Source organism: Neofelis nebulosa, chromosome 15, assembly GCF_028018385.1.
Source record: "Neofelis nebulosa isolate mNeoNeb1 chromosome 15, mNeoNeb1.pri, whole genome shotgun sequence".
In the NCBI taxonomy this organism is placed as follows: Eukaryota; Metazoa; Chordata; class Mammalia; order Carnivora; family Felidae; genus Neofelis; species Neofelis nebulosa.
In genome coordinates, this window is record NC_080796.1 from 59857027 (window position 1) to 59872383 (window position 15357).

Genomic DNA, 15357 nt, shown 5'->3' on the forward strand with positions numbered 1-15357 from the left:
TTATAGGAACAAATGTCAGAAACGTATAATCTTTGGCCACAAAATGAAAACGCCTAAGTTAATGTTTAATACATATATTTTAATGGAATTTTAATTATGTTGATAGATCATTTTATAATCCCTGCCTAAGTTCATCCATATTTGCAAAAATGTGTATTCACAAGATCAAGTAAATTCACAGGCTTCTAGTTTGCTGGGTTGAGGCTTGATGAGCAGGGAGGCTACAAAATGGCATCGCTTGTTGTAAAATGAAGCATCAAAATATCCTAATGAAACTAATAATGGCTGGGAGTAATTTAAGACTGTCTCTCTGCCTTAGGAAGGAAAGCAACTAAGGAAATACAAATGAGAGAATTAAAGAGAATATATAGGAAGAAGATTTAGCAAAGTGAATCTTTTAAATTTAAATTTCCATTTCCATTTCCATTTCCTTGCCTCCAGATGAAACTCCAGATACATTTAAGAAGGGAATTCTTCCAGATTTTTGTCTAGAATTCCCCAGATATTTCTTTTTTGGTCTCTCTTCATGCATCATTTTTTATTCTCCTTCTTGTTAAGAATTCTCATTAGCCAATCTAACCATTCAATTTATCCTGCCTATTTTGTAATGAATAAATAGCACGTACTGTTAATTGGCCACCTGGGGTTCAAAGAGGGGAAAGATGGAGGTGACGTCTGAACACTGAATGTGCTGACAACATACCGACCACACTCTATTTCACAAGATTTAAAATCAGGCTTCCTTGCCCTATTCTCCCCTCCCTACCCTTGCTCCATTTCTTGACCGTCTGTGAGACTAATATAATTTTTTTAAGTGATTTATTTCTAACAGATGTGATCATCCAGCCACAGGGACCTGGATGCTGGATGCACACTGCCCCTGACAACTTTAATTTCTGGATATAATAAGCATATATTCCACTAATAAATAATTATCGCTCTGTTAAGGAAAAGATGCCAAGGCGTGAGGTTCGATGACCAGGTACTTCTGGGCAAAATGGACAAGTAGATGGGCTCTCCTGAGGCCCGGACTGTGCTCAACCTAAACGTGCTAATGACGTGGTAGGTCACAAAGGAAGAAAATTAGTCACGGCTTAATTTAGGAAGCTAATTTTAGGTCTACGTTAGATTCCTGGTAAATCAGAAATTACACGGGGTGAGGTAAGAAAAGATGGCAGCCTGGGTCCTGGTAGAGAACACGGTCTATCCCACAACAGAAGAGACATCTACCCGATCTTCCCTCCAGCTCCTCAGGTGGCTCCTGTGGCATCTCAAGGGCAGGTGTTGGAGGTGTGTCCCCAGGGTGGGCGCCCTGTTTCTGAATGCTGATGAGGTGGCCCCAGGCGGTGCCACAAAGCCAGCGATGACATCCCGGGTTTACCTGATGGGGTTCGAGTTGTGACCCGGCACTGTCTGTGGCCGAGAGAGGCACGACCTGAACATTGGACTTTGGGTAATATTTGAAGTGCACGTAATTTCCCCGGTTGAGCTTTGGAGAAGAAATCTCCTCTCATGTTTCCAGCGAATAGGCTGCCTTTTCTTCCCCTATTACGACACCTAGACTCCTGGTTCAGCTGCCATGAGACCACACTCTGTTACTAATATGCCTTGCTAATAGTACATGTTTCTGGGGATCACTGGTTAGGGAATTAAGGGGAAATAAAATAAAAAAGGAGAAAAAATGTTTTTTCTTAAAAAAAAAATTCTGGACTAGTCTCTTCAGACAGGAACCCTGTTAACACATTAGCGCAATGACATCTTTACGGATTGATTTTCTCTCCATCCACCTACTTCAGATCATAATAGTCACCATTTACTGAGTGCTGAGTGTCTCCAATCCATGTTTGCCCACCCCCAGGCCCATGCTCCTGACCACCTCACTCAACAGCTTTGCTAGGAATCTGATGAGACTATTTTGAATAAAGCTGCTTTAATGTCAGACCAAAAAATGGAGATGGATGGGAGGAATAGCCTCTTCTCTACCTCTCAATGCAGAGTCTCACCATCAGGTGTTTAAAACCAGGTTTCTGTTTCTTTGCCTGAGAAAAGGTCTGTTCCATTTCCCTCCTTCTGTCCAAATTCTTGTCTTTTTAAAAATATTTACTTATTTCTTTTGAGAGACAGAGAGCAAGAAGGGAAGGGATAGAGACAGAAGGAGAGAGGGAAATTCCCAAGGAGGCTCCGGGCTGTCAGCACAGAGCCTGACGGTAGGCTCAATCTCACCAACTGTGAGATCATGCATGACCTGAGCTGAAATCAAGAGTTGGATGCTTAACTGACTGAGCCACCCAGGTGCCCCTTTCAGTTCAAATTCAACCCACTATTTAAGGCACAGACCTCTCCCAAATCTTCCCTGATATTTTCCTTCCAAGTGACACCTTAATTCTTTGAATCTTTGATAAGTTGTTTACTATATTTGTATTAGACAATTAGTCATATCATGCTATGTGTCATTTCTTACTTTTATGGTATTGAAGTATCATTTGTGGCTTTCATTGATATTTAGCTTTTCATAAATGATATCTTGTTTCCTGTAGGTAGATAATTCAAGAGGCAGCACTGGGTAGAAGAAAGAACAGACTTTAGAAGCAGAGGGATCTGAAATGGAATCGCAGTTCTGCAGTGAGCTGTGCAACCATGGTCAAGTAACTCAACCTCTCTGAGTTTCTGTTTCCTCACTAATAATCCATAGATAATAATATTCTACAAAGTGATTATTAAGACGAAATGAGGTGGCATGTACAATGTGATTGTGATGTGTTTAATGGGGAAAGTTAGCAAATACCTGCTTATAGATTGAAATTGGGACATATAAATGATTATACCTTCATTTATCTATGGATATATAGATCTCCCCTTAAGCTAAATATATGGCATCACCAAGAAATTTTTAAAAGTTCTAGAATATAATTATAGTTTGAATAGGAACGAGAAATAATGCGCAAGTTACTTCTGGCTCATTAGAGATTTTAACTCATTACTTCATTATTCATTATGCGAACATCTATCTAAGTTAAGAGGCATTGTTCTAGAATCTGGGAATCAGGGAACATAATAAGCAAAATCCCTGCCCTCAGGGGGGTTTATATTCTGATCAGAGAGACAGATAGTAAAGAAGACAAACAAGTACAAATGTATACTTCTAGATTATGTTAAATATCAAGGAGAAAAAGCAGGGAAGAGGGACAGAAAGTGTGTGGGGTGGAAGAGAGGAGGGATAGTATAGCTAGGCAGGCCATGTAAGGCCTTCCCAAGAGTGACAGAAGGTGACATTTCAGTAGAGACCAGAAAGGAGCAAGGAAGCCAGCTATGGGGATTCCTGGGGAAAGAGCTTTCCAGGCAGACAATGCTCCAGTCCACAGATTGCCACCCGGGCCCTTTGCGCCATGAGGACATGGTAACTTGTCCTCGCTGATATTAATGCATGCATAGAAAATAGGATTTTTCTTGGCTTCCTGTCGTTTTCTTTTCTTGTATTTTTTTTTTTTTTTATTTTAAAGGGAAAAATAGACCCTAGGCTTTCTCTCTTTGGGGGAATACAGAAGAAAAATGTGCTGAAAAAAACATAAATTTCCCACAGGAATTAAAAGTAGTTTTCTTTCTTTAGGGGCGCCTGGGTGGCGCAGTCGGTTAAGCGTCCGACTTCAGCCAGGTCATGATCTTGCGGTCCGTGAGTTCGAGCCCCGCGTCAGGCTCTGGGCTGATGGCTCGGAGCCTGGAGCCTGTTTCCGATTCTGTGTCTCCCTCTCTCTCTGCCCCTCCCCCGTTCATGCTCTGTCTCTCTCTGTCCCAAAAATAAATAAAAATCGTTGAAAAAAAAAATTAAAAAAAAAAAGTAGTTTTCTTTCAATCTCACACACACACACACACACACACATAATTTCAATATATATATAATTTCAATTACATATATATATATATATATATATATATAATTATGATAAACTTTTCTCCTGACTTTAACCTTAAACTGTTTGAAACATCTTAGAAGCCCAAGAGGTTGGAGGCATGGTGTAATAGCAAGACAGTAATATTCTTAGGATCCACGTGGATTTGTTTTTTTAAATGCTAGGGTGCTTTGGTATGACAGGTACAAAAACATTTGAAGGGCTCGAGTCTCTCTCAAATATTAATGGTCTTTACTGTCTGATTAGCTCAAGCAAGTGTCCTCTTAGTATTGTATGCCCAACTGTAGGACTGGTTTCTTCGGAAACACAGTGGGAAGTGTACATTTAATACTATTTATCACCATTAAGGAAGTTGGTGGGATCTTCCCCCTTCCCCCTAACAACAGGAACACTTAAAAAGGTCAGCGTCTATCATTTATTTTGGAACTGGTTAGCTTTCTCCTTACCCGGGACGAGATGTGCACCGAGGCTCACTAGGATTTGCAAGACTTGTTTAGAAAACACTGCTGTTGGGGCACACATGGGAATTAGAATAAAGCAACGGACAGGGCTTTTCTCCCTGGACAACTTCCAGAGGGGACCGTGCTCTTGACATTACGGAGATAAAGAAGAGTTTTCAAGACATTTTCTATTTCCATACGAGTTCTTTTGTATGCTGGGTTGCCTGCCATTATGTTTATGTAATTCTGACAGTGTTCTTAATGACACGCTAACAGATTGTAAAACACGCTGCTGGCATTTACTTGTTTTTTATATTTTTAAAACAATGTCCTTCATGTAACAGTAGTTAAGCGCGGCAGAAGGACATCATTAGAGCCATGGTTAAACTGTAATTTACACCATTAGGAAGGCAGGAGCAATTTTTATTGCCTGGCAATTTTCTTGCTGAAATATTTGGACCATATGGCTCAATTTGTGTAATAACCTTAATTTCTGCACCCTTCAGGTTTGCCTCCATCTCCTACGGAATGGTAAAATGCGGTTTAGCAGAAAAGGCAACTGTCTATACTTAGAGAGTTGAGATTAATAACATGTCACGTCCTGTTTTTGGTGAAGGAATTCGAACAGCAGCCAGATGGTATCTCTACAAATAACTGTCAGGGGTCTTGATCTAATCAATACAATGTATTAATACATCTCCCTTTGCTGTTTCTCCAGGGGCCGGTGCACAACATCTGGAAAGGGGGGGGCCCCGCCAAGTAGAAAGCCGATTCTTTTCAGAATCAAACTGAGCCCAATTAATTTTTCATGTATCCTTGATAACTGTTTCATAATGAGCTATGCGTCTTGACGGATTTGGGGTTGGCAGAGCAGGCTGCCCCTGGTTTCTATCCCCATTCAGTCCACTTATAGAAACCAACCCATTAATCAAGCTATCTGGCATAAAACCTGAATCTCAGCTCAGCAAGAGATCAATAACCATCCTAAAAAAAAACACAGAACCAGCCACTAATGGGCACAGGTATCCAGCCATGACACTAGTAATTGCTTAGCAAAAATAAAACTCTGTATCATAATCACCCAATAGGAACTTATATGATAAAATTCATTACTTGTGCCTTGTCAAAAAGTAACATTTACATCCGTTAAAAATATACTGTAATTTTACTATCTAGACATGGCCATTATCTCTCAGAGGTAGACAATGCACCTTTTGGAATGGATTAAAACTCCCTGATTTTGTAATGTGAATATTTAATAATCCAAGTATCACATAAAATGTTTAAAAATGAGTTATTACACTTATTTTAAATTCAGAGTACCTGAGGGGCTCCTTAATACAATCTTTAGCCCAACTGCATATGACACACGTTGAGCCCGCTGTGCTAAGAACTCTGATGTGATGTCAGCTTGGTCAGATTTCTCCACTCTTTGGTTGGCTTAATGGCAAGATTTACAATTCAAATCATAAATTCTTATCACTTTCCCAGTGGCTTTGTCTCAGTCCCTTACTGTTTTACCAAATTCAAACCAGTCATTTTACTTCTCAGTCTGCAAATCTCTTTTGGCTTGGCAGGGGTTTCTGCACTCTGATTTTTTTCTGAAATAGAGACCCAATGACTTTGTCAATGGAGAGGAATTCAGGGCAGATATGGAGGAAGGAGATCCATGGCTTCTATTCTGAATCTATGGTCTGCTTGGTAAAACATTCCTTAGAGGCTCTTGGACAACAGGTGGAAACCTGTTTTGCCCGTATGAGAGTCAGATTTTGATTAGAAAAAAAGTCCTAGGAAGTGCTGCCATTAAGATAGTCCTTCACTGGCTGATCATCTGATCAAACCCTGCCAAGATGATAGAAAGGTCTAAGGAATCATCCCGGAACTTGGAAGTGATGTCACATTCATCTCTTCTGACAGCATGACTAAGAATCATGATGCTGTGTTTGTGCAGCCAGTGGTTTGTGGTTCTGCAGGATGAGTGCTGGGTTTAGAACCAGGGGTATGAGCAAGGGTCCTCCTGGGTTCTTTTCAGTATTTATAAGTATAATCAATGCCTGTGCATGACCAAATAACTGCTTATTATATTGTAATTTGTCTCTTTCCTCATTTGCTTCAAGAACACCATGAGTCGCAGAGAGAAAACAGTATTTTTTCTTTCTTTGTATCTGTTGTAGCTTCTGGGCACAAGAGATTCTCAAAAGAGAACAACCGATTAATGGCAGAGTCCCACGGTATTTCTTTGTCTTGATCGTCATATTAGATTTTACATGTCTTCGTCCTCAATTGCAAATAACTCATAATGGTCATACTTGCATGAGATTTCAGAGAAGCAAGTAGCACAGATTTTCAATTTTGATTTTGTTTGCTGATGTCCAGTGTGGATAAACAGGAACTACCCTGACAATGGTGCGTTTGTAGTGGAGTTGCATAACATCAAGCGAGAAAACTATCCAAACAAATGAATTTTATGACTAAAATCTCAGATTTGGGATTCGCAATACATGGCATCCAAAATTTTCCACTTTTGTGATGCCGCTATCAAAATACTTAATTTATACAAACGTAAGCCCTCTGTGACAAAGACAAAAAATAGTTGCTATTCTGGGGCCTCCCAGGTCATAGACATGATCAACAATGCCAGCAGTTCGAGCTTAGTTAACACCTAGCTACAGCCCTAACAAGATGTTTCACCTTAAAAATTATATCGAGATAAAAAGATTCATTTGCAAACCCATCACATATGTATTCACAGGTGGTGGGTGTGGGTCATTGCATTTGGATTAAAAAGCAAATGTCTCTCTCTACATGAGAGGTCACTAGCTGGTATAAGGCAAAATCTTTTCACTGTTCGGCATAATTAAAATATTCCAACAGTGGTTTCGGTAATTTAAAAATCACAGTATTGTTGTAATATTTTTCTAGGCTTCAGGAGCTCACAATTGTTTGGCCCAATCAAATCTGGGAACACTAGAGAAGTTATCACCCATCAAGGTAATTACTTTCAAGTTGAAATAATTACTCTATCAATGTTAATGGTCTTTCAACTTCAATAAAGCACTCACCTGCCGATAATCACGGCTAACCTCTTGCTCTAATGCAATTCCCTCTCTATTTAGTAGGTTATATTACAGCCGTTACAGTGGTCACTTGTCCTGAACAGCTGCTGAATTTCACTTTGATCGGCTGTGAACCATAAAAAAATTGGTCATCTGTGTATGATTTCCCCCTCACCCATAAGCCCTTGCAGAGCTAAGGATATGATCTCTTGGCTGTAATAGGGTACTTTAGGGGCAGCCATCTTGTCTCGGGTAGTGGCTACTTTCCACTGGTGACAAGAGCACAGTAGTTCAATTAACTTCTGCCCTTCACTGCCATTTACAGCTTGCTGTCTCTGCTAAATGGCATATATTCTGAATTTATGGCCTGGGCCTGTTACTGTGTGGACAAGTTCGTTTTACTTTCATATATGTTTTTTACCAAGGTTCTGTGGAATTCTTGGGTGCCTTTACAATTCATTGAAAGACCAAAAAATAACAACACACTGGAGTGAAAGGGCAAATAGCCTCCTCACCAACTGCCCCTTATATACCGATAGTCTGCTCTTTGGCCCAGGTAAACTAGGACGATGCCAGTTTGGCAGGGTCTGTGTAACCTGGGAAGTGTGTGCATGTGTGTATGTGTGTGTGTGTGTGTGTGTGTGTGAGAGAGAGAGAGCTATCAAAACACTTCATGTTTTGCTCATGTGATCCCAGATGGGGGATGGGCAGGGTCCACTGAGCATCATGGTAGGTAAACAGAACTGCATCTAGAGAGGAAATCACCTGAGGAGGGCTCTTTGAGGGGCAAGGCTGAGATGTTATGGTAGAAGGGACATGAGTCAGTGCTACACCTTAGGGACACAAAAAAGCATGTTCTTGTTCCAGATGACTTAGAAAGGAAATAGCCCAACCCAATACTTGAGACATTACCTGGAAATTAACACTGTGCTATCAAGAAACACTTAAATTTGCATGGCCTGAATTTTGTTGCAAGGTAAAGAATGCTTAAAGTATATAAAATGTAAGGTTTTTCATTCATGACTAAAGTAAGACAGTTGCTCTATACAAACCAAAACTTTTCCTACTTTTGTCCATTTTTTCTGGCTTCTATAGTCCAAATAGCAGGACTTCTAAAGTTTTACATCCTGTTTACATTGCCATTTACAGCTTCTAAAGTACTTTGCATAGGCATTAATTTAGTTAGCCCTTGAAAAAGCCTTGTGAGATAAGTAACATTTTAGTTCAGACTTGACAAGGAGGAGGAGGACGGATCCACGTGAAGTGTAAGAACATGATCATTTGAGGAAGAACAACATGTGAGAAGAACCTGCAAGCAGGACTCAAGATATACTTTAGAAGTAGGACCAGTAGGATTTAGTGAAGATTGGTTGTGGAAGGAAGGAAGGAGAAGGACTCAGTTTATCTGGGTTGAGTGATAAGAAAGAGATGGATCAATTTAGTTTGTAACAGGATGTATTAGGAAATAGTAAGTACAGCTTAGAAAAGAAAAAAAAAAAACAGGTGACAAGTAACTTTACTGGAACAGCTAGATATATCACTGCAGGACTTCTAGAAACAAAGAATCAGCCTTACACCTTCAAGCCCACCTTCCTCTGAAGATCTGTATAAGACAACTTTTAAGAGGGGAGATCCAGTTCATGACAAGCAGGTTACAGAAGGGAATTTAGTAGACAAGCTTTCCCACATTAGTTCCTTACTACTTGGGAAGAAGGAATGCGGAGACGCCATACTCCCCTCTCAAGGCATATGAGGGACATCCAAGAGAACAACTTGAAGGAACGGAGGATGTCTGCAAGAAAGGTGAGATGGACAATTTACTCTTTTCATGAGCCCTGCTCCAGAGCTGAAGAGACTCAGGGTATTTTAATGTAGCCACTAGTGTGGAGAAGCATCTTCTGAGATTCTTCCGTGATTCCAGGATTTGGGGAACACGGAAGCTGTTTCCTGATTCTTATTCAAAGAATTTTGAAGTTGTGAGGCTGGCTGGGTCTCACTCAGCATGCTAGGGTGAGTAGAGAAGATAGGGCTGGACAAGCTGTACTTTCCTTATTTGGTAGAATGAGTTTTCCCCAGGCATGGAGGATGCCAGGAAAGGAATGAGTTTTTTCAATGTGAAAGGACCTAATATTAGCTGCCTGCTCAGGAGAGGGGGACCCAGAAGCAAAAGAGGCTGTGGGGCTGGATCTCTGAGGCAGGAAGGGATAGGAATATAAGAAACTAGCCAGATGTTGATCTGGGAACACGGAGCATGTGACTTCTCACGCAGGACCTCTGCATGACCCCACAGGAAGCAATGTAGATGGATAAAAACAAGATTCATGATTAATGCTTTTTTTTTTTTTTTTTGGTCTAATTCTTTCTTTTCTCCCACAGTCCTGGGGACTTCGACAAGAGAAGAGGGAACTGAAGAAGGAAGAAAATAAACAAAATAAACATGCCCTTTCTTTTCTACTGTGGATCTCTGAAGTCAGGCTTTAGACTAGATTTTTTTTTAAAACACCTGAAATGAATCCTGATTACCAGAACTGGGCTGGTCCTTGTCACTGAATGTGACTAGAAAACCATAGCACGTGCCTTAGAAATTAGAGATGACTGAGCAAGAGGGTCCCGGATGAAGCTTGTTGGAATAAAGTGGTTAGAGAAAAATAAAGCTCTCTCTAAGAAGTAGTTGTACAAATTTCAAGAAGACTTATATGGGTTGCATCTCCAATAATATTGAGTAAAAAGCAGATATCCAAGATGTATCTGTGATTAGTATCATATTATTAGAAAAAAAGGGATAAAGATAATGCAAGGCTAGTGAATAAAAAAGTTAATGTCAAACTAAATACATCATATGGGTTGCACAAATAAGTGTTCATGTTTTGTGTGACATTTACACAATTGCATTCTGTAATTTTATATAAAGAATGAGTAACACAGTTACTTATAAGATGTGAAAAGCTCAGCTTATAGAACTGATATAAAAAGCGTAGTAATTGTTTTTGTTACCAAATTTTTCTTCAGTTCGGAAAGATAATCACTAGAGGAATCCTTCTAGATACCTAGATCTCCTAGAGCATTTGTATTGTGTTATAAACGGATGGGGAGAAAAGAATCATCACATTGTAAGAGCTACAATTAATTAAGATCATATGTAAAGAGCAACAATATTTTACATTATATGAAGCCAAATTAAAAATGGGATTAAAAGCAAACTAACCAATTTACTCACAAACTCCACATAATATGGCAATTATGAAGAATTTCACCCTCCCCCCCCCCAACCCTGCCACATATCTACTTAATGGTAAGGAGATTTGAGACAACCACATGAGAAAATTTTGAATACCTCCTCCTTGACATTGGGCAAGTGAGTTTGGCAAGTAAAATCTAGAAAGTAGAGTTTGTAATTCTGGATTTTATTTCCAGATTGGAAGCCAACTTTTAGTGACCCATATAATTTGCTTACCCCTCAGCACCGTATGCTTGATTCTACACACAGTGCAGAGTACCATCTATCTTTCAGGGTACTGGGCAAATGTACGATCTGGGCTTGATGTTTCATAACCCTGTGGGGTAAGCAGGGATATACTGAGAGCACAGACTAACAGGTAAACCACCTTTGCCTTTGAATCCCAAGTTATTTCTGCCAGTGCGATGGCAGGTGCCAGTGAGAAAAAGCAAACAAATCCGAATGGTGGCAGCAGTATCGCCAACCTCGCCAGGAGTGTTCCCTGTAAATACCACCATGGAACTCTTGCATGCCAAGTGAGGCTAAATACAGTTTCTCTCCTGACACTGCACAATTCATCACAGAGCTAATTGGGAACGGAGCTTAAGGACTTCTACTTAAAGCTAGCTTGCTGTCAGTAGTGGAGAGTATTGGTCTGAAGAGACCCTAGGAAGCTAGCTATCTCTTTCTTCCCCTTAGAAGAACCTACTTGGGCCCAAAGGGAGATGAAACTTTTCATGAGGTTGGGAGAGAAGCTGGTGATACATTAAAACCCACGCTCTTTCCATTTCTCCTCTCCTGCTGCCTCTGCTGCTGCTGCTGCTGCCGCTGCCCCTGCCAGCACATATGCTCTCCACCCCCACGGAGGGCTCCCATTGCCATTTCTCCATCCATTGCCACCATCAAGAGGACTCATGCATCCATTGCACCTGTTTTATGTGGCTCTCCCAGCAACGTCCACCTGTCTATAAACAACTCTGGGGGGACCTTGGGACAAGCCATAATGGCGCTACACTCTGGGCAATTTATTGGTGGCCCCTCATGCAGAGATAGGATCTCAGTAAACAAGAGACTAAATGAGACTATTTAGCGATACCTCTTGCAAGTCTGTGGATTCAATTGTAATCCTTCAATTGTGGAAATGGATTCTGTGCCTCACCAACTGAAAACGCAGTTCATTTGCTCTGGAGAATTTTAGCTGAAGTCGTCAATGAAACAAAAACTTGAAATATTTCCAAAGTGGGGACAGACATGAAAGAAGGCAGTAAAGATGTTTAGCTAGTATAGGAATTAGAGAAATAGTAAGTAACTAGAGGCAGGAAGACACTCAGAGAGATTTAAAGGGGAATCATTAAAACATGAGCAGCAGAAACCTGAAAGCAAAGAAACTTAGAAATCCGAAACGCCCAGCGGTAATCATCTGTGCCTCAGTCTTGATTACTCATCTTCCCGTTCAGTCTCTGCTCTGCCCAAGGGTCTAGTCTCATGGTAGCTTTCAACAATGCAATTGACCGCAGTATTGAGTATTGGCATACTGAATATAGTGCTCAATGACTATTTGCCAAATTGGATTGAATCATCAATAATCTGTTCTTGACCCTGAAGGTTCATTGAACTGGTATAGAGAAGTCATGCTCTTCTGAACTGGAAAGGGAGGACTTCAGTGACAGGAGGAGGGGTTTGGGCAGGATAAAAGGAACATTCTCTGGCGGTGAGGAATTAGAATTAAGTGGTAGAACCTCCTTTAAATATCTCAAGAAAAACAAACAAACAAACAAACAAACCTCAAGTGTTTCAAGCGTATGAAACTCAAAGACAATAGTTTATTTTTCTGATGATTTCTTTCAAAGATGTCAGCCCCAAAACAGTCATAGTGGCCTCCTGCCCTGAAAATTTGGCCGACTGACCAGAATGTCTGAACACTGGCCCGATTGCTCTATGGAAGATGTCTTGGATTGCTTAACAAGCTCAAATGGAGCCTTTCCTAATGACCCTAATGAAATCTTTTCTTGGGATTCTCAGGGCCAGGTACCCAGATTCGGGTGGGGGGGGTACTTTCGAACATGCACACAGACACATACACTAGAAAATAGGGTGCAGAAACATTCCTGTTTCCAGATTATTCTGGCTGCTCTCTTAGCCCTGTGCAAGGATTGCTTTCTGGAAAATGGCAGGGTGAAGCAGTCCTCGGCTGCCAGGCAGAAGCTGTGTTTCTGGGCCCCAGGAACAAAGGGCCGTGTGATGCTTAAAGCTTGGGTCATAGGCCTTCCTCTTTTTCAGGAACTTTTTGGTGTGATAAAAACAGAACCTGGCAGATTAAATACAAGAGAGAGTTCATTGTATACTTTAAATCTGGTGTTGTGAAATGAAATTGGCTATGAAGGAATGATGTAGAGGGTACTCCATAAGAGAATTCCAATAGAGTTGTTTGGGGACATTAAATGTCTAGGCTCAGGCCTCTGAAAGCCATGCTTCAAAATCAGAGGTTTAATTATTACAATATTGGTACTTACAATAAAAATACATTTAAATTAAGGTGCCTCATTCAGAAAGCTCCTGTCAAGAGTTTTTCAGTATTTTTACTTTATTTTTCAGTAGTTAACTTTCAGGGTGGAAGTTCAGGACACTAATTCCAATGATATGGTGAGAAGGAAGAGATTTCTCCATAGATCAAGTATCAACTAAAAAAGGTCTTCTGCCCTTAAGAACACTGCTTTTAATGCTTATAAGGAAGACTGTAGAAAGATGTCATATGAAAGACCCTTATCTACAAAGAAAATTAAATGTCACATACAAAATAAAGTACCAATTCTGAATTCTAAATAAAATAAGGATTTCTTTAATATTGTCTCTTTAATTCGCAGACTGCTTATTTTTTGGTCAAGTGAGAAAAGTGAACATAAGGACAGAGAGAAAATACTGTACTATAAACTATTCATTTACAACTATTCTTCTGGAGTTTCATTAAAACATGTTTGCTCATTATTATGTAGACATTTTGATGGATGTTATACTTCTATAAGATAATCTTCGTGTATATTGGGCCGCCTCAATTGGCGGTATAGAAACAGGGTCTGCTCTTTGAAAATAATGCTTTAGGCTGTCTCTTCACTTTTTAAGAGAGGTTTTCATATTTACCCAGGTCTTGGCACATTTTGAAAACTGTACGTATTTAACTACTAAGACCACAAGTTTTATCTCCTCCATGAAGCCTCTTCAGTATGAGGGTTTCCTGCTGGCCTTTCAGAGCATTTCTTGACTAACACTTTTGGTATATAATATTCTCTCTTATATTGTGGTTTACGGCTAGGAGATGGTGGAGTTTGGGATCTGAATCCCGGTGTCGTGGATATTACGGGCTATAATTCACTACTTCTCTCAGATTTTTCTTATGTTCAATTCTCATCTCTGCAGTAATTATAAACGAGAATGCTCCCTGATAAAAGAGCCATCCTGTTTCCATTTCTTTCTCCCATAGAACATTAAGCTATGTCAGATTTAAAGAAAGATCTCAGAAGATACTGGGTGAACTCAATTAAACTGTGCTATGGGCCAGAGGTGATCAACCCAGAAAAATCACCACTGAGTTATAGTGCATGTGATATCTATAGCTATATTATCCAGATAGATAGATCTAGAAATTTAACTTTCTTTTTTCTCAAGGAGACAGTAATACCACACGTATCTATAGCTGTATCTGGATCTGAATCTGTATCCGTATCTTTTTCTCTCTGTAGCTGTATGTATATCCATATTTTTCTATATCTGTATCTATATCTGTATTTATATCTGTATCCTTTATCTGTATCTACCCTATATCTGTCTAATTTCATCGGTGCCTCATCCCCATGAGCTATACAGAGACACATTTAGTATCCCCATTTCATGGATTTGGAAATCACACAGAGAAAGATTCATTTACTTGCTTGAGGTCATAACAAATTAACTGTGGCCTGCAAACTGGTCTCCAATATCCCTTAGACTCAGTTCAGTATCTTATCCCTCCTTATGACTACATTGCTCTTTTTCACATGTGAAAGATTTTAATGTATTTAAGCTCTAACTGAAGAAGAACGATAAGCTGGATAAAAAAAATAAATTTCAACATGTTAATCAGATAATCTAAGTATCTGTTATTCTTTTTTTCTAAGTTCTTACCATCACGGTGAAAGCATGCACAGTAGAGATGTTAAATGTAGAATCATCTGGTCTCTCTTGGTAGATCACATGGTACTGGGAGATAATGCCATTGGGGGATCGTGGCTCCGTCCAGTTCAGCAGAACTGAATGAGCACTGGTGGCTTGTGCCCAAGGTGCTGGCAGATCTTGAGGTGGGGCTTCCAGAGTCCGTGCCGATGACCACAGACTCTCCACTGAGCCCTTGGAGTTGTGGGCTCTGACTCGATATTCATAGAATGTGAAAGGCATCAGAGTATCTGAAGCATCGGTGAATTCAAGGGCTCCTTCTGACCAGACAAACAAAAGGGACTCTGCTTCGATGCCTGCAAGACGTCTGAAAGGAAGCCAGAAAGGCAATCAGGAACAGCTGCACATTTCAAAAGAAGTTTGCACATAGACTAAGAAATTGCATTTCAGGGGCGCCCAGGTGGCCCAGTCGGTTAAGCATCAGACTTCAGCTCAGGTCATGATCTCACAGCTCGTGAGTTTGGGCGCCGCATCAGGCTTTGCGCTGACAGCTCAGAGACTGGAGCCTGCTTCAGATTCTGTGTCTCCCT

At 40.3% G+C, this 15357-nt stretch overlaps 1 protein-coding gene across 2 annotated transcripts in view; it reads right to left on the reverse strand.

Moving 5' to 3' along the window:
• The window catches only part of USH2A (usherin), a 745506-nt gene that overhangs the window by 83570 nt on the left and 646579 nt on the right, over positions 1-15357 (reverse strand). For both annotated transcript variants that reach the window (XM_058701414.1, XM_058701413.1), the window contains one exon: positions 14780-15134. In XM_058701414.1, coding sequence (XP_058557397.1) covers positions 14780-15134 — 355 coding nt within the window. The remainder of the gene's footprint in view (positions 1-14779; positions 15135-15357) is intronic.